Source organism: Vanellus vanellus, assembly GCF_965231255.1.
Source record: "Vanellus vanellus genome assembly, chromosome: 2".
Taxonomy (NCBI): Eukaryota; Metazoa; Chordata; class Aves; order Charadriiformes; family Charadriidae; genus Vanellus; species Vanellus vanellus.
The window spans coordinates 78,590,584-78,613,116 of record NC_138906.1 but is presented as its reverse complement, the minus strand read 5'-3'; the positions used below and the strand labels follow the sequence as shown (position 1 = coordinate 78,613,116).

General features: G+C 41.2%; 1 protein-coding gene across 1 annotated transcript in view; it reads left to right on the top strand.

Annotated features, from left to right (window-relative positions):
- Window positions 1-20,937, top strand: part of MYLK4 (myosin light chain kinase family member 4) — a 34,893-nt gene extending 13,956 nt beyond the window's left edge. Inside the window, exons 4-14 of the mRNA XM_082499077.1 lie at window positions 294-313; window positions 3,128-3,233; window positions 4,086-4,179; window positions 6,151-6,260; window positions 7,393-7,534; window positions 9,912-9,982; window positions 10,701-10,829; window positions 11,337-11,489; window positions 11,835-11,907; window positions 13,489-13,562; window positions 15,824-20,937. Of these exons, the coding sequence (XP_082355203.1) occupies window positions 294-313; window positions 3,128-3,233; window positions 4,086-4,179; window positions 6,151-6,260; window positions 7,393-7,534; window positions 9,912-9,982; window positions 10,701-10,829; window positions 11,337-11,489; window positions 11,835-11,907; window positions 13,489-13,536 (946 nt within the window). The 3' untranslated portion in view covers window positions 13,537-13,562; window positions 15,824-20,937. The remainder of the gene's footprint in view (window positions 1-293; window positions 314-3,127; window positions 3,234-4,085; window positions 4,180-6,150; window positions 6,261-7,392; window positions 7,535-9,911; window positions 9,983-10,700; window positions 10,830-11,336; window positions 11,490-11,834; window positions 11,908-13,488; window positions 13,563-15,823) is intronic.
- The last annotated feature ends 1,596 nt before the right edge of the window (window positions 20,938-22,533 follow it).

The following is a 22,533-nucleotide window of genomic DNA, read 5'->3' as shown; positions in this document are numbered from 1 at the left end:
TGAAATCCCAATGCTCTCCCATCGCTTTAAAGGTGAGATTGATAGCCAAATGTTAAATTTAGAAGCACTCAGGCAAGGATTTCAGTAAAGGAGAAACATTTTGCTGTCATGATTAACTTAGGGGTCATTTTTATTTCTCAAAGTGAATATTAAAACAGTTTATTTTACGCTGTGAAGCAAGATACTCTAATGTTATTTGAATGCAATATATGTGTAAGCATTTTTCACCTATGTTTCTAAATTTGCTCTGCTTTAAGTGTACCCTGCTCTAATGCCATGTTTTGTCCTTGCAGGTGTAAAGGCTGCGAAAAAGGTACAGGAAATTATAGTTTAGTCACTGAGCAGACCTGCCAATTTGAGCATAGTGGTAGCAGTAAGCATCGAGCGAATGATGAAGGCCTAATCAAAGATGACAACAAAAAGAGCAGGCTAGATGCAAAAAGTGCTGATGGCATATGTAAAACTAAAAAAGGCTCTTACAGGAAGTATTCCTAAAGGCAAAGCATTTGATTCAACTGGTATTACAGTGATGATCAGAGAGAGACATCTATAGAAGAGAATGATTTCGTGATTGTAATTAGTAGGGGGAAAAGGTGTGCATGGTAACTCTGACAGGAAGCAGTTGTTCATGGGCCACATCCTGATTCCAGCTGATGGGAAATAACATGGTTCCGTTTGCTTCCATCTTAGAAGCTTCTGTTCTGGCAGTAATTAGTTGCAACTAATTTGCTTCTACCACAACTACTCCACTAATACTATCCTCTTTCCCTCTTGTTTTAACAACAGAGCTAAAACTCCTAAGTATAGAGTGGTGGGAGAAATTATATCATGTGTGGCAAAATTGGTTGACCTGTGGAAGTGCTGAGAACATGTGTTAACACAGAATCTGCAATGCTCTGGATGTAGCCTGCAAAACCAGCTTGCTCGTACGCGTACCATTGCAATTTGAAGTGAGAACAACTGCAGCCTATAAAATAAAGAAATACAGATTTTTGTGTGGAAGCCTGACTGATGCTGTTGAACAGTCAGATAAATGGTGCTCAGGCACTGAACTCTGAAGCAGTGCTTACTGGGGTGAAGCAGAGGTTTCTAATAATAGACCTCCAGCTTGAGAATTTCAGTGCTTATCCATCCCTGTATATGAAGTGATGGGACATGAGAGGATGGCCTGAAGGATTTGAAGATACATGTGTGTGCATGTGCATGCATAAGACTCAGAATGAATTTCTTTGCTTTGGGACTGGGGGGAGAGTGGGAAAGGGAAACCTTTATTATATGTTTGTGCTAGGTTTTTGTAGCAGGAAACAGGAGATAGCATACTAAAGCTTTAAACTCCATAACCTGTCCTGAGCTCTGGCAGATTATTGGGGATGACATTACAGTTAAAGTGTCTCCCTTGCAGCATCTTTGATCTGTAATGGGAGGTCATTTTTTAATAGGGAGAAATCCCCTCTGGTGTGCAGGAAAAGAAGAATAGAGTGTCTGTCACTGGGAAAATCTCAAATGCTAAAACTTAAGCATAGTTTTAAAGGCGCACTCTGGTCTCTTTAAAGAATACTTTCTTGCCCAAAGTTTGGTAACATTTGGGAGCTGAGCTTTCAGAAAGACATTTTCTTCTGTCACATGCTGGGGCCCTTCGAATTTATGTTGTTAGAGTCAAATTCTGCCTTTATGGTAGAGGCTTTCTTGGCATTTTGTGAGTCTCAGTAACATGCAAAGGCCCATACTTAAGGACGTGCAATTCAAATTCTGCAGAATCCCAAGTAGGTGGCAAACTTCCAGAAGCCCCAGCTTTTCACAATTCCTTGACCATGAACTAACTTCCTGACCATGTAAGTTATTAACACTGTCAAAAAAAAATCTAGGTCCACAGCTGGTGTCCTGGAAAAATGGACATTCACTGTGAATAAGGACAATCTACTGCTACATTAATGACCAAAGTGTTCGTGCCAGCTACATGCTGTCATGGGTTTTTTTTGTTTGTGTTTTTAATCATTTTCACTGGATTAATGAACGGTTTTAAAATTGCTCAACAAGCCTCACACAAAAGGGAACAGGCATTCCAAACCAGAGAGCTCATGTTGAAACGCTGGGGCTCTAGCCCTCCCAACCAGTTGAAGAAGTATTTGTCACCTTGGTCAGCCAAAGGTCACTCTCGGGAATATCAATCAAATGAAAAACAACGTGGGTATGAAATTGAAGTCGCAACACCCTGCAAAAAGATCCAAAGAGAAATTAGGCATGCAGGGCTGGTCTCCAGCAGGGATTTTGGCATCAGGACGGCAGAATGGTCTAGCACGTGGAGGTCCAGACAATAATATCAGAGGCCTGCATTTGTGCAGAAACTCCAGAGCTGCTGCAGTGTGATGTTGGGAACCCATCCCTTCTCTGTGCCCCTCTCTATCTTTTATCTGCCGCCTTTTTTTAAGGACAGAAATTCTTCAAAGCAGCATGTGACAGTTATTGTGTATCCTACCACACTGGTCCTGAGCTATACTGGAAATCCCAGATGCTGCTTGCCAGGGTGAAACTCCCTCATGTGCACAAGCTCTAAGTGTGATCTTTAAAGGGGATGACCACACTATGGAGAATGACAAGTTGTATCAGTCAGTTGAGAAGGGGATTCTTCACTATGAACAGCAAAAGCTGGGAAATAGCCTCTTTAACTGGGCCTATAGGAGATCTCATTCTCTCTTCCTACCCCACTGGAGAGTTACAGTACATACTTACCTATTAACAGTCTCTGAGGGAAGAAAAAAAAAATCAGAGGAAAAACGTGAAATCCTTCCAAACAAATTGCTGATGCCCTTTGTGGACATGAAGCTACATTGGTTTAGTCTAGCAGTCTTCACTTTGCCTCTTGCTACTGGTGTGCAGAAGATGCTAACTTAATAAAGGAGTCCTTGTCTTAGTAGTGTAGCTCCCCAACAATACCCTATTTTCTAAGTCAGAGCTCCTGTAATAAAACCCTTCTTATATAACAGGAAAAGACCTATCTATAAGACTTATAGTAGGTGTATTCAGTTCTTAAATGAGCTTATCTGGGGCAAAGAGGGACTAAAATACAAGATAGACAAGCACTGCATGTGACCACTCATACGCTATCTGTCTGTTTTGTCTTTTGTAGATGATAGTCCTACTCCACCAGCACCATTTGATCACCGGATTGTCTCAGCCAAAAGGGTGGGGATCAGCAGTTATTATAATGTCAGCGAGAATGAAATCCTGGGAGGGTAAGTCAGGTGAACCTAATCGACATGGAAAGCGAGGCACAAATTTACAGCCAAGCACCCTGGGAGGTGAATAGAAGCAACATGCCTCACTAAAGTCAAAGTCATGAAAGCCTAAGCTCTAACAGTGCTTTAGAGGGATGAAATCAGGAGGCTGATTTTACTGTGGGAGTGAATTTTGGCAAAAGGTTTGGCACCAGCAGACTTGGCTTGTGTTTGGTATTGTTCTAGGTCAGCCAGCTGCCCTCAGGCTTTATGATGGGGCTCCTAGGATGCTGTAATACTTTACCTCACATTACAGCCAGCAGGACGTAGGGACATGTTGTAGCCTTCTTTCTCTCAGTGGGTCCCATCCCTGAAAACACATGCATGTTTTCAGATAGATCAGCAGGCTAATCCAACAGGCCATGTAGTTACTTGATCTGTCATGCTGACATTGTTTAGGAGTGAATGATATTGTCACTTTTGATGGCAGCATGGTCTTGGGTAAGGCTTTATTTCATCATGGAATCACAACCCTCCCTTGGAGGAGAATGATGAGATGGAGAGGGGCAGATTGTGCATATCAGTGAGTTATTATCTTGACAGCATGTTGGCTTCCCTGGGATTAGTCGTTGCATGTTATGAGGTGAGTATAGTGAATCATACCAGTGGGATAATATCAGCTAAAACAGTGTGTGATTTTGGTATACCTAAATGAATAGTAGCAAGTCTAATCCACACAACAAAATAGCAGCAATAGAAATGGTACACAGTAGGGAGAGGATAATTTCTGTTGTTTATAATCTAGTTTACATTCAGGGCTGGCACCAGTACCACTGGATGATTTATTTCTTCTCTCGTTTTATTCCCTAGAGGGCGATTTGGTCAAGTGCACAAATGTGAAGAGAAAGCAACAGGTCTCAAGCTAGCAGCCAAAATTATAAAAGCGAAAGGTCCTAAACAGAAGGTTGGTAGAGTGTCATATTAGTTTTTTGTTCCCCAATGGATCCTGCACTGTTCTTCAGCTACACAACAGACCAGACAAAGCAGTGTTTTCTTTAATGGTAAAAACATTTGTCAGTCCTGTAACACAGCATATTTCTTCCCAAGCACACTGTAGCTTTTGCTTCAATGATTTGATGCCACTGTGAGGGATGCTAGTAACAGGCACAATCTGGGCTCCTGATATCAACACAAATACCGATGAGAAGAATTATTCTGGCCTGTTTTGCAAACCTCATGGCCATCTGGGGCTTGCTTTCACAGGAAAGACATGTATAGTATTGTTTGTGCAACAGCAGTGTCATTAATGGCATTCAAGGGTGGGATTTGTCTCAGCTAACGGGGGTTGGTAAGGTATAGCTGTGGCCAAGCTGGTCACCAATAATCCCCTTGTAGTCAATGGAGAGAGATTGGCACCACCAGAGAATGATTCAGCCCATCCTAAACTGCATGTCTAAAATAGTTGGGCTGAGTTCTGTGTGACAGAACTCAGAGGGTTGTGATCAGCAGCACAGAGTCTAGTTGGAGGCCTGTAACCAGTGGTGTCCCCCAGGGGTCAATACTTGGTCCAATTTTGTTCAATATATTCATTAATGAACTGGATGGGGGGACAGAGTGTATCCTCACCAAGTTCACTGATGATACCAAACTGGGTGGGGTGGCTGACAGCCCAGAGGGCTGTGCTGCCATCCAACGTGACCTGGACAGGCTGGAGAGCTGGGCAGAGAAGAACCTAATGAGGTTCAACAAAAGCAAGTGCAAGGTCCTGTACCTGGGGAGGAAGAATGCAAAACACCAGTATAGGTTAGGGGCGGACCTGCTGGGAAGTAGTTCTGAGGAGAAGGATCTGGGGGTTGTGGTAGACAGTAAATTATCCATGAGCCAGCAATGTGCTCTTGTTGCCAAAAAGGCCAATGGAATCCTGGGCTGCATAGGGAAGAGTGTGGCCAGTAGGTCGAAGGAGGTCATTCTCCCCCTCTACTCTGCACTGGTGAGGCCACAACTGGAATACTGTGTCCAGTTTTGGGCTCCCCAGTTCAAGAGGGACAGGGAACTGCTGGAGCGAGTCCAGCGAAGGGCAACTAAAATGATTAAGGGCTTGGAGCATCTGCCTTATGAGGAAAGGCTGAGAGAGCTGGGACTCTTTAGCCTGGAGAAGAGAAGGCTGAGGGGAGACCTTATTATGGCGTACAAGTATCTAAAGGGTGGGTTGAAGGAGGATGGAGCCAGGCTCTTTTCAATGGTTCCCAGTGAAAGGACGAGGGGCAATGGGCACAAGTTAGAACATAGGAAGTTCCGTTCAAATACACGGAAAAACTTCTTTACGGTGAGGGTGACAGAGCACTGGCACAGGCTGCCCAGGGAGGTTGCGGAGTCCCCTTCTCTGGAGATTTTCAAGACCCGCCTGGATGCAGTCCTGAGTAATGTGCTCTGGGCAATCCTGCTTTAGCAGGGGAATGGGACTAGATGATCTCTAGAGGTCCCTTCCAACTCTGAAACTCCGTGATTCCGTGAATGGAGGTACCAGTCTCTGTCCGCTAACTGTAAAGGGAAGTTTTGAGGACTGTCCTGGACTTCTCTTACATAGCTTTATATTCTGTACCTGCAGCTGGTTGAACCAAGTCCTATTCTGCTTCTCTCTTTTCTTTACATCCCTGTGAACCCACCGCTTGTCCATGTGCCCCGCCCCCCCCTTCCCTTTCCCCTGAAATAGGTTGTTATTGAAGCAGTTCCCCACCCGAGCTCTGAGTTCAGTCTAGTAGCTCCTATAGCCTTGACATCAACCACTACAGGAGCAATCAAGGGAAAACCCTGGGTTTGGTTACCACGAGTGAAAACAGGAAGATAATGTAGATGTCTGGTTCAAACTATGTCCTGTTTCATGTAGCTTCCTTAAAAACAAGGCTTCTGAAACAATACTCATGAATCTTTACAGGATGAAGTAAAGAATGAAATCAATGTCATGAACCAGCTGAATCACGTGAACCTTATCCAGCTATATGATGCCTTTGAATCAAAAAATGACATTGTCCTAGTCATGGAGTAGTAAGTGTGTTCTTTTCTTTCCCTTTCTGACTTTACCATTTTTGCTGGAATTGCCCATTTCCTTCTTACTTTCTCCTGAAATTAGAAATAGAGCTATTACAGGTGGAAAGGACATATGAAAGATGTTCTCAGGAACAAAATAAAATGAAATTTGAGAGAAAGGTTTTCCCATGCAGCCATTTATGCATTTTTTCCCAGTGATGTGCCACACTCCTGGTACTGTAAAGCCACCGCTCCATTTGAAGATAGAACTGTGTTATATATCTTCTCTTCAATTTCAAATTTTAATTTGTGTCAGCTAAGACACAGAACTCTCAGAATATCTCCTGTTCTGTGAGGCAAACGAGAAGACATTTTACACCGAAGAGGAGCCAGGTATAGGTGTTACGCGTAATCCTTATACTGGGTGCCTGAATGGATAAACCTGTTTTTTATGCTGGGTTCTCAGAATAATTAGGCACAAAATAGCTGCCTTAAAGTCAAGTTAAACAGATGTTGTCCTAAGCAAGCCAAAAAGGGTGTAACTTAAACATTGAAAAGTATGGCAGAAGGTTCAAAGTTAGATGAATTTGGCTATTCTGGACATTCTCAGATAGTCCTCTGAATTTGGCCTACGTGGTTAGCATATCACAAAAGGTAAATGTCTGTGTAGCTATGAACGGGTAAGCTGGAGGCATTCTGAAACTGATGAGAAACTAAGAAGTATTTTCTTTTTACTTTAGACAGTTTTAAATCGAAATTTTTGATCATGTGTCCCTCTTAAACTCTGAGGGAGGAGACCATGGATTTAAATGCAGATACTCCATCATGTGGTGTTGATTTTCCATGTGACTTGGTTAATTTCACTGGTACAAAATGATGACTCAAGACAACATAAGGTTCAAATTTCAAGACTTTAGTACTTGTCAATGGATGGGAGACTGGACTCAGAACTTGAAGAATTTTAGGCCAGTATGCATCAGAACCTAGTTCTTGGAAAGCAGATCGGAGTGCAAGCTCATACTGTAGACCCACCTTACTGAAAATGATTGCAAATGATTAAAATAGTCAGTAGTAAAAATTCTGTATTACTCTTAACTGCATGGAATTGGATTTGGAATTGGTCACCACTTTATTGTCTTTCTTTCATCAGCGTTGAAGGGGGAGAGTTATTTGACCGAATTATTGATGAAAACTGCAATTTGACAGAGATGGATACTATCTTGTTCATGAAGCATATCTGCGAGGGAATTCAGTACATGCACCAAATGTACATTCTTCATTTGGATCTCAAGGTAGAGAACTGAGATGTATGTTTTGTGCAATGACAGCTGTGGAAATTCTTATTCTTAATGGCAGGCCATACAGCTTAGCAGATTCCCATAGCAGAAACAACAAAGAACCTTATTCTGCTTTCCTTAGACCAATGTGTATTTACTTTAACCACATTGAGAGCAGTTAAATTACTACAGGGGTAAGTAAATTAGAGGAGAATTGTGGTCATATGTTATCAAGCCTCATAGCACTTGAATTTTCCACAGACTGATTTCACAGAAAGCCAGCAGCTGACTACAAATGTCTTGTTATTTTCAATTTTGATACTTGGATCTCAAGATACTGTGCAAGTATTATTTAATTCAGGTGCACAAGATCTTTGTTTTACACATCAGGCATGGTGTAGCAATTATCCCCATTTTTTACCATGCAGAAGCCAAGGCATGAGTGAGTGGAACTAAATTCAAGAGTTGTTCAGGATCAGTGGAAACCCTGCATATCTTTCTGAGGACTAAACTCATGTCTTGGTCATGGAAAGGTATGAATAAATAGCCAGCTTAAGGGAAGATACATTAAAATGTACTTGCTAAACTGAACGAAATAAAAATAGTTAGTGGCTGATGTAACAAATACAGTACGTCTGTATTGGGTTAGGCAATAGCTGCTAGTGCATCTGAAAGCCCAGAGAAGGGTGGCAGATTCTCTGCCATATACTTGCTTAGTTATCTGAACTATTGAACTATATACACAAAAAGTTCCCTCACTTGTTTTTAAAAACAAATCCACCAATTGCACATTCTTACTCTGATTGACTGCTGATGGTTAACTGTCACCCCTTAGAAAACATTTGTTGTAAAAGTATTTTTCATTGGACTGTACATTTGAGCTGGCTCTTTCTCCCTTAACCCAAGTTTTTATCAAATAATAGACTTGATTCTTACCTCTGTTTAGTACAGAAATAAAATTGGATGATGTCTTTAGTTTTATGACTGGCTATAAAGCTTCCTAGAAATCCCTGAGCTTTGCAACAAAGCAAAAAGAAACAAGAAGTGCACAGGACGGTCTTCTGTTTGGTGAGATTTTTATTATGGCTGCCGGTTTTGGCTTGTAATAACTGAGTTAATATAGTACATCTTTGATGTTGTTAGCGTATATATTACTGCAGTGGTTAAGAAAATGAGGAGATGCTTGTTGGGACCTGTTTCGGTTGCTAATCAATGACCAGACTCACTTTTCACTTTCTTTATGAACATCCAGTTACCTAGAAACCTGTCAAGCAGAAGTTTGCACAGTTCTTTGGGACACATTAATTATGTTCTTGGATATGGCACAGTTTTAACATGAGGTCAAACTGCTGACAAAAAGATACATATACAATCCGAGAAATGCTTCCCAGAGACCTCTTTTCATGTGCTTGCCAGCACACATTTTGCGTGTTCATAGACTGCTGTCAGTAGCAGATGAGTTTGGGAAAGAAAGCTTGAAATTGAAAGAAAATCATCCTGACCGTAATCGTCCAGGACCTCAGAAACTATGGACATATGGACATACGGTGTTTAAAAATCCTATGGTATAAAAAAGTCCTACGTGTAAAATGAATTAGTAATGGTGACAAAGGTTAACTAATGTTTTAAGTGTTGAGGGCTGTTTTGTTTCAAAGAGGACTCAATGAGCAACAAGATGAGAGTGGCTATAAAACTGCTGGCAGTGAATATGAGACTCTATTTTAGGTATTTACATTTCAAAGACAATTGGCCAAATTCTGTTCTCAGTCCCTTCTGTATGAATTTGGAGTAATTCTAGGGAGCTAATGGATTCCTGCCAGGGAAGTGAAGAACAGTATTTGGCCCTGTGAAAATCCAGAGGGATTTAACCTGAGGATCCTACCTTTTGCTAAAATATCTGAGAAAAGCATAAAGTTGATGTGACTAGCTTATATCAGTGTTTAATGATACAGCTATTGCCAGAACATTCATGAACTCAGAAATGTAAAGCTGTAAGATAAACTTCAGAGCGGGACAAATTCGTGGATTTTTTTTTGTAAAAAAAGTCAGCTTATAAAGGTCTGTAAAATCACAGTGCCAGCATCCTGAAACCCCTCTTTGGAAGTGTGCATTCTCTGTCCACTCCCTCTGATGAGTTCTTTATCTGAACTGCTGCCTTATGTTAAATCGAAAAGCCAAGGAGAAGAAAAATCAGTTGCAAGGCATAGAACACACAACCCCAACTGCTGTGTGATAGCAGGAAGGGGTACCCATGCAGAGAAAGGAGACCAAGGAGAAAAGCAAAAGGTGCTTATGTTTGCTGTGTTTTTAGTGTTTTTCTCCCTACAGTTTGCCAAAAGCCCAGTTTTTCATACTTGTTTCTTATTAAAGTGTTTTTGTTTTCTCTTGGCAGCCTGAGAATATCCTGTGTGTGAACCGAGCAGCAAATCAAATAAAAATTATTGATTTTGGATTGGCAAGAAGGTACGTGCATATGTTCTTGCTAAGTGTAAATAAATTAGGAAACAATAAAAAAGTATTACATCTCTACAGTGATATATTTGATACATAATGGTGTCCTACTGTTCTTAGGACAAATTTTATGTGTCTCTTTTAACCCGGGATATCTTTTAATAAGGAATGTTTGGAGCTGAGTGAAAAAGATTTCTTCTGAAGCCTTTTTTCAGGTACAAGGTTGAAAGAGGGCTGATTCTGACTAACCAAGCACATAAGTATTTTGGAGCAGCTAAAATAGGCAAAACCAGTGGTACATCTTGTCTGGTCTCTTGTCTCTGATGTTATGAGATTCTTCCAAAAAAAGCAGAAGAGACCATGAAGGGCTGTTACAGTATATCCCATGCTATATCGCTTTCTAGTTTAATAACCTCAGTGAAGGATTTACTGGTTAAAAATTCCATGCCTATGATATGGAGAAGTCCCAAAAGGATGATAACAGCTGCTCTGAGTAGTCCTTGAAATCTGAATATCTTCCTTTGTATAGTGGTTGTGTTTTGCCCTCAAGTACAATACAAAGCTTGCAAACATTTTTCACTCTGTATATGGGTATATTTATTTTTACTTTGTACCTCTGCCTGTCCTTGTTTTTCTACTGAATTTCCTGTGTGCTTCTGAAATCCCTTTGAGTGCTGGACATTAATTAGAGCTGTAATTGATGTCCTCTGTTAATGTTTCCATTTCCAAGGTATAAACCCAGGGAAAAACTTCGAGTTAACTTTGGGACTCCAGAATTTCTTGCTCCTGAAGTTGTGAATTATGAGTTTGTCTCCTTTCCTACAGATATGTGGAGCATAGGAGTCATTGCTTATATGCTGTAAGTAGGATTCAGTATCTGCATTGTAAGCTGTTTCTAGGCTGAACTGTGTCAGTCATTCAAATTTGTTGTTATACTGGAAGATTGACAAAATCTGTACCCAAAATAGAAAATGTAGACTTCTTTCCAAATTCCATATTCAGTAATCTCTCCTCTTTTCCAATCACTATGAACTTTTCTTCTTTGTTTCATTGCGCATCTCTCACGAGTGTTTGAGCATCACAATTCCAGAATACTGTAGACTGTTTTAGTAGTTCCCAGTAGCTATGTGCAAGAATGATCAGAGGTCTAGAAAAATACAAACTACCGTGAAAGACAGTAATGCTTGGTTTGTTAGGGAAGAAAGGTGACTATGTAAATAGAAGAGAGAATGGGAATGGTCTGGAGACTTCCTTAGACAATAACATGTTGCAAGCAAGACAGGCCAGAAGTGACAAAACAATCATAGCAGATCATGTACAGGAAAGGGAAAGACAGGAGGATTGAACATATTTCTTTTTACTTTAGCCTCAGCGGATTGTCTCCTTTTTTGGGCGATGATGACAATGAGACCCTCAACAATATCCTGTCCTGTAGCTGGGATTTTGAAGATGAGGAATTTCGAGGTGTTTCTGATCAGGCCAAAGATTTCATCTCAAAGCTTCTCATCAAGGAAAAATGGTATATAATCCCTGTGTCTTTGAAATGTGTTTTTCATGCCATCACATCACAGTTGTGTCACTTTTGCTGTTCTGTTGCAGAACTGTCATGACTTAGCTAAGTTTTTTATGTCCACGTAGAATATTGTAATGCCACTTCATGTTGTTCATTGTGGCCATAAATGCTCTGAAGTTACCTGAATGCATTTTTGCTATGAAGCAAAACTTACATGGATTAGCTGTCATCTGACATAGTGTCCTGAAATGACAGCATCGCATGATGGCAGAACACATGACCTGTAGGACATAATTGTTGAATTGTAAGATTTTGGGAAAAACACTTAATAGCATTCTGATTTTCCTTTAGCTGGAGAATAAGTGCAACTGCTGCCTTAAAACACCCATGGTTATCAGACCACAAGCTCCACTGCAGACTTCAGGTCCATAATCTTAAATATCCATGTGCATTGTAGATCTGCTATTGCTTTCTTGTGTTGCCACATCACTATTTGCTTTGGCATTTTTTCTTAACTGTTTTTGAGTCTTCCTTGCTGCTGCATTTCTTGCTACTGTGAGCCACATGTGCCCTTGCTTTTTTTAGCTGTTACAATTTGCATGCTCGCACTTGCTCATCAGTTCTTGCACATCTGGGAAGAAATATAAGATCATGCAATTGCTGTGTGTTGCTGAGTGGATCCATTTCTTAGCAAAAGGAGAGTATTTACAAAATGAGCACTGAATTACCATATGAAAAGGGTTTTCCAGCCTGGGATGATTTTGCTTCCTGCTTTGAAAACCCTTTCAGGCTCTCCTGAAGTTCCCCACAAGTGTTGTTAGATTTCGTCCTACCTCTTCCCAAGGGATACCTTTCCCAACCGGGTTTGGAACCTCACCCAGTGCATATCTTTGTACTTAAGCACATTCTTGCCCTTCAAAGATAGCCAGCATAGTGGCCAACAAAAAAGAAGCAGTTGTTTGTTTACACAAACAATTCAGTTGGGCTGAGCTGGAGGATCAACAAGATTTTAAATAATGTTGATTATTCCTCAGTTAAGTAGTCAGCGAGTTTGGGAGATTCACACTGTTGATGAGCTTCCCATTGGTTGATTCTAAGGGAGTCCACTCTGTGGTTCAGTGGTTCATTGGGGTGTAATTTTAAGCAGGTTTCAGAATTTTTAAAATTCCTTCTCTGCAGGCAAAGCACATCTATGTTAAATAAAATGACTGGTGTATTGCCTAGGATGTATGTGTCAAGCTGCCTTTGGAACTGCATCCATCACTAAGAATTAAGAGACCATGTTATTAATTGACAAAATAAACTTATTAAAATTAGAAAAAAGATTATGATGATAATAAAGCAGTAGTAGCTCTGCTGATGAGGTGGTGTGGGTTCTGGGCAGGATTGACTGAGTAGTGTACTGACAGCTCTGTCGTTGTGAAATGTTCCTGTTACACAGAGTAAGGATAACAAGTAGTAGGATAAAATGGGAAATAATAACAGTAAAATCAGTTATTATAATTTTCACGGAAATTTAGTTTTCATTATAATCTCCCAGAACAGGAATGACCATGAGATTATTAGAAGATTTATAAGTGTGCGTACACAGTAAAAATAAGAGAGCTTGTCACAGTTAAGTATCTCTTTAGAGGGTTTCATAAGATAAAATTTGGCTCCTTTAGTTGGGCTCCAGTGAAGCTCTGATTACTGCAACCTGGGGAACAGGCTGTCTTTTCCAAATGCTGCAAGAACGCAGGGTGCTTGCCTGCTGTGCTGCTTCCTATCACCAATTTTCTTCTGGGGAAACTCTACCCTAAGAGAAACCTTACAACTTATATTGTCCTTTATAGTTACTTCCCCGGTATTTTATGTTCATACTTCTTGTGCTTTGCAAAATAGCTTCACTAAACGTGCTTATGTTGCAGTGTTCTGCCATTACCTTAACTAGAGGTAAGATGTGATTGATCTTCAATTAATGCTCCAATAATGGTATATTTCTGTCTTTGTTTTTCTTTTCCCCTAGAAGAAGGCTAAAGGTGACTGTGTGTCCCAAGCACCCCCAGCTCAATAACCTCTGAAAGAGCTGCCAAACAGAAGGTTTGTTTCAGGTCCCAAGTGTTTCTTCAGACATAAATACTGTAGCCCCTGTGGAAGGGATCAGTGGGCAGCCGAAAACCTTGCATAGTCCAAAATGCAGAGTCCGAACTGTTGTCTGGAAAGCATTCAAAATGTAAACTGGCCCTATCACTTATCCCAAGTCACAGCAATGTGCAAAAAAATACATATATATGAAGCCATATGTGCTGCAAACCCGGGCCATTTTAGAGGGAATGGTTATGCTCCCACTGACTCTCACGGGGCAGGATTTCACCCAATAATTTTTCTGTGTTGAAAGCTTTCAGGTTTTCATGCTGTGGTTAGGAGTATGGTTTAAAAAGGGTAGAAATATGAAAAGTAATTACTTTTTAGCAGAGGCACAGGCCAGACCCTCAGGGAAGCTCCACTAACTGTAGCGAAATGAAAGCAAGGTGTCCCCTAAAAGAAGCTGCTCCACGCTTTTGAGGACCCAGTGCTGACAGGGCACTTCTCTGCCCTTTGAGCCTGCAGCAATTCAAACAATTTTGACAGAATGTCTCCCTCTGTCCTTTTTCCTGGCTCCCTGTCTTTGCCCTTTCATTAACAAACACTTCATTAGCGGTTCTTGGGCTGGCTTGGTTGCCTCCCCTGGGGACCAGGGGGACTCATCTGCTCTCATGTTCTGTTTCTGGTCTTTGACCAAAGCATACTCACTCAGCCACTTTGAAATAGGGCTACCTCAGGCTGTACAGTATCTCCATAAACCAGTACACCAATTCCCATAGCCCCTTTTGCCAGCTACCACAGAAGTTGGTGCCTCTGTTGAAGGACCATGGGAACCACTCAGAGGTTCTGGGGACATCTCTGGGCAAAACTCAGTGGAGGGTCAAGATGTGAATGAGGCTGAGAACACACACACGTAAAACCACTTCCTTTAGTTGTGTGTCATGAGTAACAAAATAATGGATGCCAAAATAAAAGTAGTCCACTTTTCAGCACAAGCAAGTTTTTAATGCTGCCATCATCCATCATCTGCTTGGTAGGGCAAGTGATGTATTGGGTTTTATTTGCAACAGGGTTTGTCCAGAAACATGTGAAAAAAATTGTATTGTGAGAGGCTGAAATTTTTGTTCTGTTTTGACTAGGTAAGATTAGAACAGATTTTATACAATGTAGTGTAGTAACACAGAAGTCAGTGGTCTCTAAATGAGCTGTCTTGGGGACCTGAAGCTGCCTTTCCATGGTACACTGGAGGTCAGTGCGGGTAAGGTACCATTATTATATCCTACTTGCTCTCTAAAGCCACATAACTTCCTGATACAGTAATGTCTGGGCATCAGCTTCTGTAGTAGGAATCTGGTGGTGATGAATACTTCATTGTGTTCCTCAGCATTCATCCCCACTCCACTGGTGCTGGGACAGGTTGCTGAAGCTTTGGTTCACTCATCTGTGTGCATCTACATAGTTTTCTAAAAAGGTGTTCCTGACCTGTTACAGAACTAGTGTTTTTATCTGTATTTCCCATTTCAAGCCACTACCTGCACAGCAACCAAATGGTGAAAATTCTCCTTCTCTAATGCAGGAAGCACTGTATTACACAATTTTCTATTACAACCAAAATCAACTTTGAGATAAATTGACTGTCCAACAGCAGTCAAAATTATTTTTAAATAAACTTTTTATAGCTTTGTAACATAGTAACCTAGCCATGATCTAACCTGCAGGAAAACCTGGTTTTGGCTTTTGCAGTGTTATTTCCTCTGCATGTGTTTTTCTTTTTGGAGTTTATTTGAGTTTACTTAATGAGTGGATCTAAAGTCATAGCAGTGCTTTGTTTTTAAAGAATCCCTTTAGCTATTTTTATCAGGCAAGTAGTATGGTTACCACATTTAACCCAAAATAATACACTTAAGTGCCAGTTGATTTAGACCTGGCATTATAAATGCTTGCAATGGTAACACAAATAAATGGAGAGGTTTGCAGCATGCCTTTTCATGCTGTGATCTGTATGACAAGAGAGGCAAAAAAGCAGAGTGGCTGCATTTCAAGAGAGAACTCCAGGACCATTTCTCCACTTAACAAAGAGGCCTTGTCTTTTTAATATTGTATAAAACATCTCACGAGTAAGGTGGCTGCAAGAACCCTTTGTAAGCAAGAAGCTTCAGCATTGCTTTCTTTTCCTTATGCACAAAGAAACCACCATGTGGTTGTCCTAGAACGCTTAACCAAATACAAAAGCATACTGCTGAATTAACTGGTTTCTTGTTTTGTTTATTTTGCAGAAAAGCTGCTGTGTGGTTACTGCTGCTAAGAGATTTGAAAATATCACCAGTCTTGGTGCTTTACCCCCCTGCCATGACCAAGACTTCTACTAAATGGACCAACAGCACTTTAGCTGCAGGACAGGTCCCAGCATTGCTGAGCTGCTGCTTCTCTGTTCAGCTGTTGAAAGAAGGAAAGTATTTCTCCAGGTTGGGGGAAGGTGTTTCTTCTGGACACCGTGTTCTCCATGTCTGGGAGTGCAACATTAGATTGGATTCATAACAAACATTTCTCTATCTTGTCTTGCATCCTCATTTACTGAGCAAAGGCTCCTTAAGGTTCAAATTATCAGGTTAAATTGACTGTTTCTAATCTCAGCCCAGAAGGCAGTCTGTCACTGTGTTGTATCTGTAGCAAAGGTTGATTTGACACTGGAGTCAAATAATTAAAAAAAAAAAATGCGGCCAGTTTAAAGCTGCCATATGTAGAAGATGTGAAGTTTGTTTTTCCTGTCACACTAAAATGAGCTAAGGATTAGTGCCATCAAAGTTAAAGTCATGTTAATGTAACACCAGTGGAAGTGAGAAATGAGGCTTTCCTTGCACATAGGTGAATTTGCTGCAGCCGGGATATGATACATTTTAGGATATTTAGCCTGATGAATTACTGTTTGCTTTAAATACACTTGGATTAATTAAACAGGAAAGAAAACAAGGCACTGTTCACTTGTACTCATGCAGACTGTTCTCCAATATGCAAGTATATTTCAGAGTTATTTTAACAGAGGGTGATTTTACACCAGCTAATATGTTTCATGCTAACAGGACCGATTAAGACCCTTGGCAGAGGAGAGTCAGTCCTCTGGTCATTATAACATCTGGGTACAGGCTCAAATGAAAATCCTCTGTTTTTCTAAAGTTTTCTTTTCTTATCTTGCTCCCAAGCCTTTCTGATTCTTAACTAGATGAAAAACCGGGAGTCAGAACATCTGAATTACTTACCTGAGATTGTTTGAGTATGGCTCATCATTAAATGAATCTGAGTGTTAGTTGCCTAGTCTGTGAACTTAAAATAATGAGACCTGCTGTATATGGCTTTCTGACTGCTTGGTTTCAGAACTACATAAATGCAAAGTATCGTAAGTATTTTATTCAGGGATGCTGACCTATTGTGCTGCCTTTAGATTTTCTTTGATTAATCCAGTTCTAATCAAACTACGTATTAACATAGCTATCTCTATGTATTTATCTATACATTTCATATGTATTTATATTTAAATTATGTCTTTTTTTAAAGGGGATCAAGATAAAAACAAAACGGTATTATTCATTGCCACCTAATGAATTGTTTTTCGTACCTTTGTCCTTTCTGGATAGCATTCATATTGAAGTAAAAGGGGCGCATTAATGGGACATCATGGCCGTGACATTCTCTACAGCCAGTTTGATCCAATGTTTTAAAGCCATTGTAGTAGATCTCTTTAGACTGCTCCTGTAAATGAACAGGGCTTCTTACAGCTATGACATCTAAGAAACATTAATGTGTTGTACTAGTTGTTGCAAATACATGAGACCCATTACTACTATCACAATGACTCACCATGTAACTATGATACCATGTAGATCACTGCCACCTTCAAATCCTTATCTGTAGTCTTAACTGAAGTAAACTTTGATTAGCAGAAATGGAAATTTCTTTGGGAAAAGACTAAGCAGTCTCAAAGCAATAAATCAAGCATATGACTTTTAGATAGAAACTGGGCTTCTTATTTTTAGTCACCATTTATGTTTGCCTGTGTAAAATAAATAGAAAAGCTACCTTTCTGTTAGGGCTGAAGTTCCCACTCCTGTTCTGATTGCCTTCCAGATATGGTAGCTTTTTGTTCAGTAGACAACTCGATGATCAGACTGAAATGCAGCAGACCACTTAGGAATGGCAAGATCTCATTATGCACTTTAGTGCCAGTATTGTAGGATTGGGCTGGGGGTTTTGTTTTCCCTGTGGTAGATTTTACATGGGTATGAATAAGTTGCATGTCATTTTGAATATTATTAACTATACTAAAATAACAGTGTGAGTACAGTTTTATCTGCTTTGTTGTTCAGTTGAATTAAGAGGATTTATCATTTGTGGATATATACATATGAGTAGTAATGAAGAGCTTAGTGCCATAAAGATCAGCCCTGTGTTAGAGTGTGTTGTGCTGAGTCAGCCACAAAACTTCCAGGAGCCGTAGGAGAACATGGCCTCTGTTATGCGCATCTACAGAGTTCTTCCTCACAGTGCTCTGTCAGAAATAGAACATGTGAATTACTAAGGAGGGTGGAAGAGATGGACATATTTCAACCACCTTGAGAAGTTAGGTCTTTCTACAAGGCATGAGTTGAGGACGGGGTACTTCGCTAGCCCCTTGCTTGTGCAACTGGGCAATGTGCTAATATACTTAAGGGACTTAACTTTCATTCTTCCTAACATGGATAATGATGGTCACACACTCCTTAATCTTATCTGTAAGCTGCCCTGCTGTTTCATCCTTCGAACAGCTCCTGTGGTGGGGGATGAGGTTGAAGTGGGGACAGTTGGAGGAGGTTGGACTGAGCGAGTCCCTACAGTGACTGAAGGTGCCCTTTAATGCCCAGCGTTAAGCACAAGCATGGGCCTGCAGGTGTCCAGTGGAGGAGGAAAAATTCCCAAGCATATTTCTTGTTATTGCCCCATAGACTCTAGATCTGCAGCACCAAATCAGAAGGGAGGCGCATTACCAAGATCATTATCATTATTAAGGGGAAAAAGATCATACTGCTGTGTAATTATTGCTGCTGTCTCTAGCGGTGTGCCTGAGAAAAGTGTCTCCAGAGATGTTTGTTTGTATCTTTTCTGGCTGTTGTAATTTTAGTTAAATAATAACTTGACATAGCTTCTTTTTAGTGGCTTTCTAATTCTGTTTCATTGCACTTTGAGCAGCATGCTGTTTTGTGTGTGTGTGCGCGCAAGTTTGTTTTTGGTTCTGTTTTTTTAAATACATTCTGTAATTACTAATAGCTAGAGACTGCTATATTAAATTATTGTTTTGACATGTCATTATTTATTTTCCACTAGGTAATCATAATAAGTTGACCAGGTTCTAATAGGTCAGCTGCATCTATGTGAGTTTGCTTATTATCATTTTTGTTGCGTATTGGTTTAAGCGATTGCATTTGGAAACTGTGAATTACTGTACTTGAGCGCAGGTTTGGGTGTGAAAGAGGCAGCGTACTAGCTGCCATTACTTCATTTAGCTGGATACACACAGACAGGCAGAGATGGCTGCAGGTACTAAAAGAGTGATGTGGAAACATCAGTTATAGTGGAAGGGATTCGGTGTCAAGATGCAGTATTTGGCCTGTGTACCCCATTGTATTCTTCCTAACATGTAAAAATTAAAGGCCATATCATGGGAACATAGTGATTTATACTAGGTGATGATTTGACCCCCAGGTGTCCGTACAGACTCCCTGCTGTACTGCAAAACATCAGAGGGCTTTCCGTTCGGAAAGGCAGCTTTAGCAGAAATGTTACATAGGGACTGTTCTGCAGGGACAGCCTGCGGGAAGTCACTGGAAGTTGAAGGCACTCTGTAACTGACAGATTTTCCCAGGGTCTCGGATGTAACTATACTCAGAAAAGCACAACTTTACTTGTCAGGCACTGCAAGAAAGCTATCACCTGGTGCTTAAAAGAATTAGGATGCTGTTACTCCCATTTCTACAGATGCAGAGGAGAGATTCAGTTAGAGAAAATAGAGTTTTACCCAAGATATTCTAGAGTAGTCTAACATTAGCATCAGGATTAGAATCAAATTTATTTGGCTCAAGGTGAGACACTAGTGGCTTTCCAACTCTTTTTACATGTTGAACAGCCTGGAGGCTATGAAAAAAACCTCTACTGCAGGAAGATGTCCATACTATCATAGCCATGTTTCTGAGCACCTGCAGCCAGTTGCTCCCCGAAGTACCCTCACAGCATGAGCAGCTGGCAATCTGTGATAATCCACGCTGGAGATTACAACAGAAGCTACTTCTTAATTTCTTTTTCATATTCCTTCTAATGTCAGAAGCTGAATAAAGTTAAAGCCTAAGCTAAATTCTGCTGTAACTTGATTCCAACCAGGCATAACAGTGCAGCTCCACAGAATTAAATAAGGGAAGCGCTCGCTCCACCTTTAGTGATGTGAGTAGCACAAGAGCCCAGTTTAACGCCTACCTCCCCAGCCCCCACCAAAAAAACATTGCTTTGCACCAGTCTTAACCAGTAAAAATAAAAAGAACCTTAATTTTTTAACAGTTAAGGAAGATGTCAAAATAGTTTTTCTGCAGTGGTTAAATTGCTGCAGTAAGAGTCAGAGGATCTTCAATTTAATGCTGACATTACAAATCACTGACAGCCTCTGTCAGCTAAATGGCCCCCACCAGCAGGAGTTGTGAGAGAAGCAGTTGTTTGTCAGCTCTTCTCTGCTGATGGGGACCTGAAAATGTCCCATCCCCATCCCCTGGTCGCACCAGTGAGCAGGGCAGTTCTTAGCTTGTGGACTCTTAATATGTGATAACGATTGCAGTTTTGCTTAGCGTCAACCCCACAGCAGTGACGAATGAACACCGATGCTCCAAACTCCTTCCAGGAGGATGCTGCATCCTCACGTATTACTTTCATTGTCACTGACAGATACTTGTCCTTGTATCTCTTGTGAATAAAACTAAACACTGCATGAATCCGTTTAGGGACGTTAGACTGTTTCACCTTCCATGAAGGCTTGGTAGCTGAACAACTACTACCTGTTTCAAATCTTAGAGGAAGATTAGCAGAGATAATGCTTTGTAAATATGTTGTTTAGCTACGTCAGTAGAGTTGATCATCACATTTTGGTGTGGCAGAACTGATGTTTGCGTACCCCACAGCAACTTCTCTTAAAGTTAGATGACAAGGCATGGGAGAACTAAATTATGAAGCACGTGGATTTTCATGTACCGTATCACTTTGGCTTGCATATCTGGTTTTTTAGATTAGCTTGTGTATCATCTCTGGTATGTGTTCTTTTGTGAAAACATAAAGCAATCTTGTAAACAGATGACTGAGGAATAAATGCTGATTTTGTTTATTCCAGGGTTTATGTTTGCTTTATTTAATGTGCCTCTCATTTATGCTAGTAAATAATGGAAAGAAACGGGGCCTTTTCCCCAAGTGCTACCTATGAAGGTCTCGAGATACACAAAGAGGAAAGAGGAGTAATTTCCAATGAAACAAATAAAGATAGCTAAGTCAAAGCTCTGCTCACATCTTGTACTCAACCCTTGTAAGAAAGGCTCATCTGTCTCTCAAAATAACTAGGCCTTGAGGTGCTCTTGGCTGCAATCTTGCTGCAAGTCCTTAGACCAGGTCACTAGGGAGGAAAGAAGAGATTACAGAAACTTCTGGTGCTCAGTCACTGCAGGGAGCTGGTGTCACTCCCTAAATTGTCACACTTGGACTGTTGGCTTATTATTCAGTATTGCTGTCTGGGGAACGCACAATATAACAACCTTACCCCATCTAGGAGTTCACTCACTTATAAGACGGCCTGAAATCAGAAGGGGTGTTTCCTGCAGAGTTAAACCAACCTTAAATTGGGCTGGCTAGTGAAAAAAATGAAGAGCAAGAGCAAAAATTGGGAAAAAAGTTACAGGAGGAGAAAGCAGGAAGCAACCTCTGCCTGGCACTGGCCTATACTCAGTAAGTGGCACTTCTTCTGCATGGTTTATACACACATCTGGTTGCAACACTTGAGACACTCACCATGCTTGAGGAGCAACTTTGGCTTCTTACATTGGAAGGCTCCCATTTAATATCAGCCTGTATTTGATGAGCCTGAGCCTTGCAGGTGTAAGATCCGAGCGTACAACAAGACACCCTCCTGATTAAGCTGTAAGTTCAATCAACCCAAGACTCATCCCCCGGGGAGCTCGGCACTCCTGGCCAATGGGGAGTAAAGCCATTGCAACCCGTCTGGCGGAGCTTGGGGGCTGGAGGAAGCGAAGAAGCCAGAGAACGTTTTCACAACAGCCGAGCACAGGACATGCAGCTGCTGCTTCTTTACACCCACTCAAGGCAGCCCCGAGACCACCAATCATTTCAACAACGCGGTGCTGGTGAGCCCAGGCAAAGCCTCTTTCTTGGCATCCTTCCTACGCAAGGATGCGAAAGAGATTTCCCTTCAGAATCAGGGGGCTGTACAGCCTTTGCACAAAGGCGTTGTTTCCCCTTTTCCCCTGAAAAATGATGTCAGGGGTCCCAAACGTCATCAGCGCTGGCAGCGACGCTGCGCTGCTGGGAACACCGCGGTACCCTCGCCGCATCTTGAGCCCACGCTTGGGGGCCGGCAGGAGCTCATGTGTCTGCACAGGGCCCTGACGAGATCAGTAGGTGTCCAAAAAGCTTCTTGGGGTGAAACCCCAGAGTGAGCTCCCGTGCGTGACCAGGCTTTATACATTTGCTTTTCATTTGCCTTTCGAAAATATTGGGCGCTAAAATATTGGTGTCTGTGCTTTATAGCTGGCGAGGAAGACTTTGCCGTAGTACCTCGGTCCTCTCAACAGCTCCCGCTAAATGCATCCCACTGGCGAAAATTAAATGAATGTGGATAAAATAACACTCAGCTCCCGGTATGAGTCTGTACAGCAGCTCCACGCTTTTAAAATGTGTTCGCTAAGTTCATGTG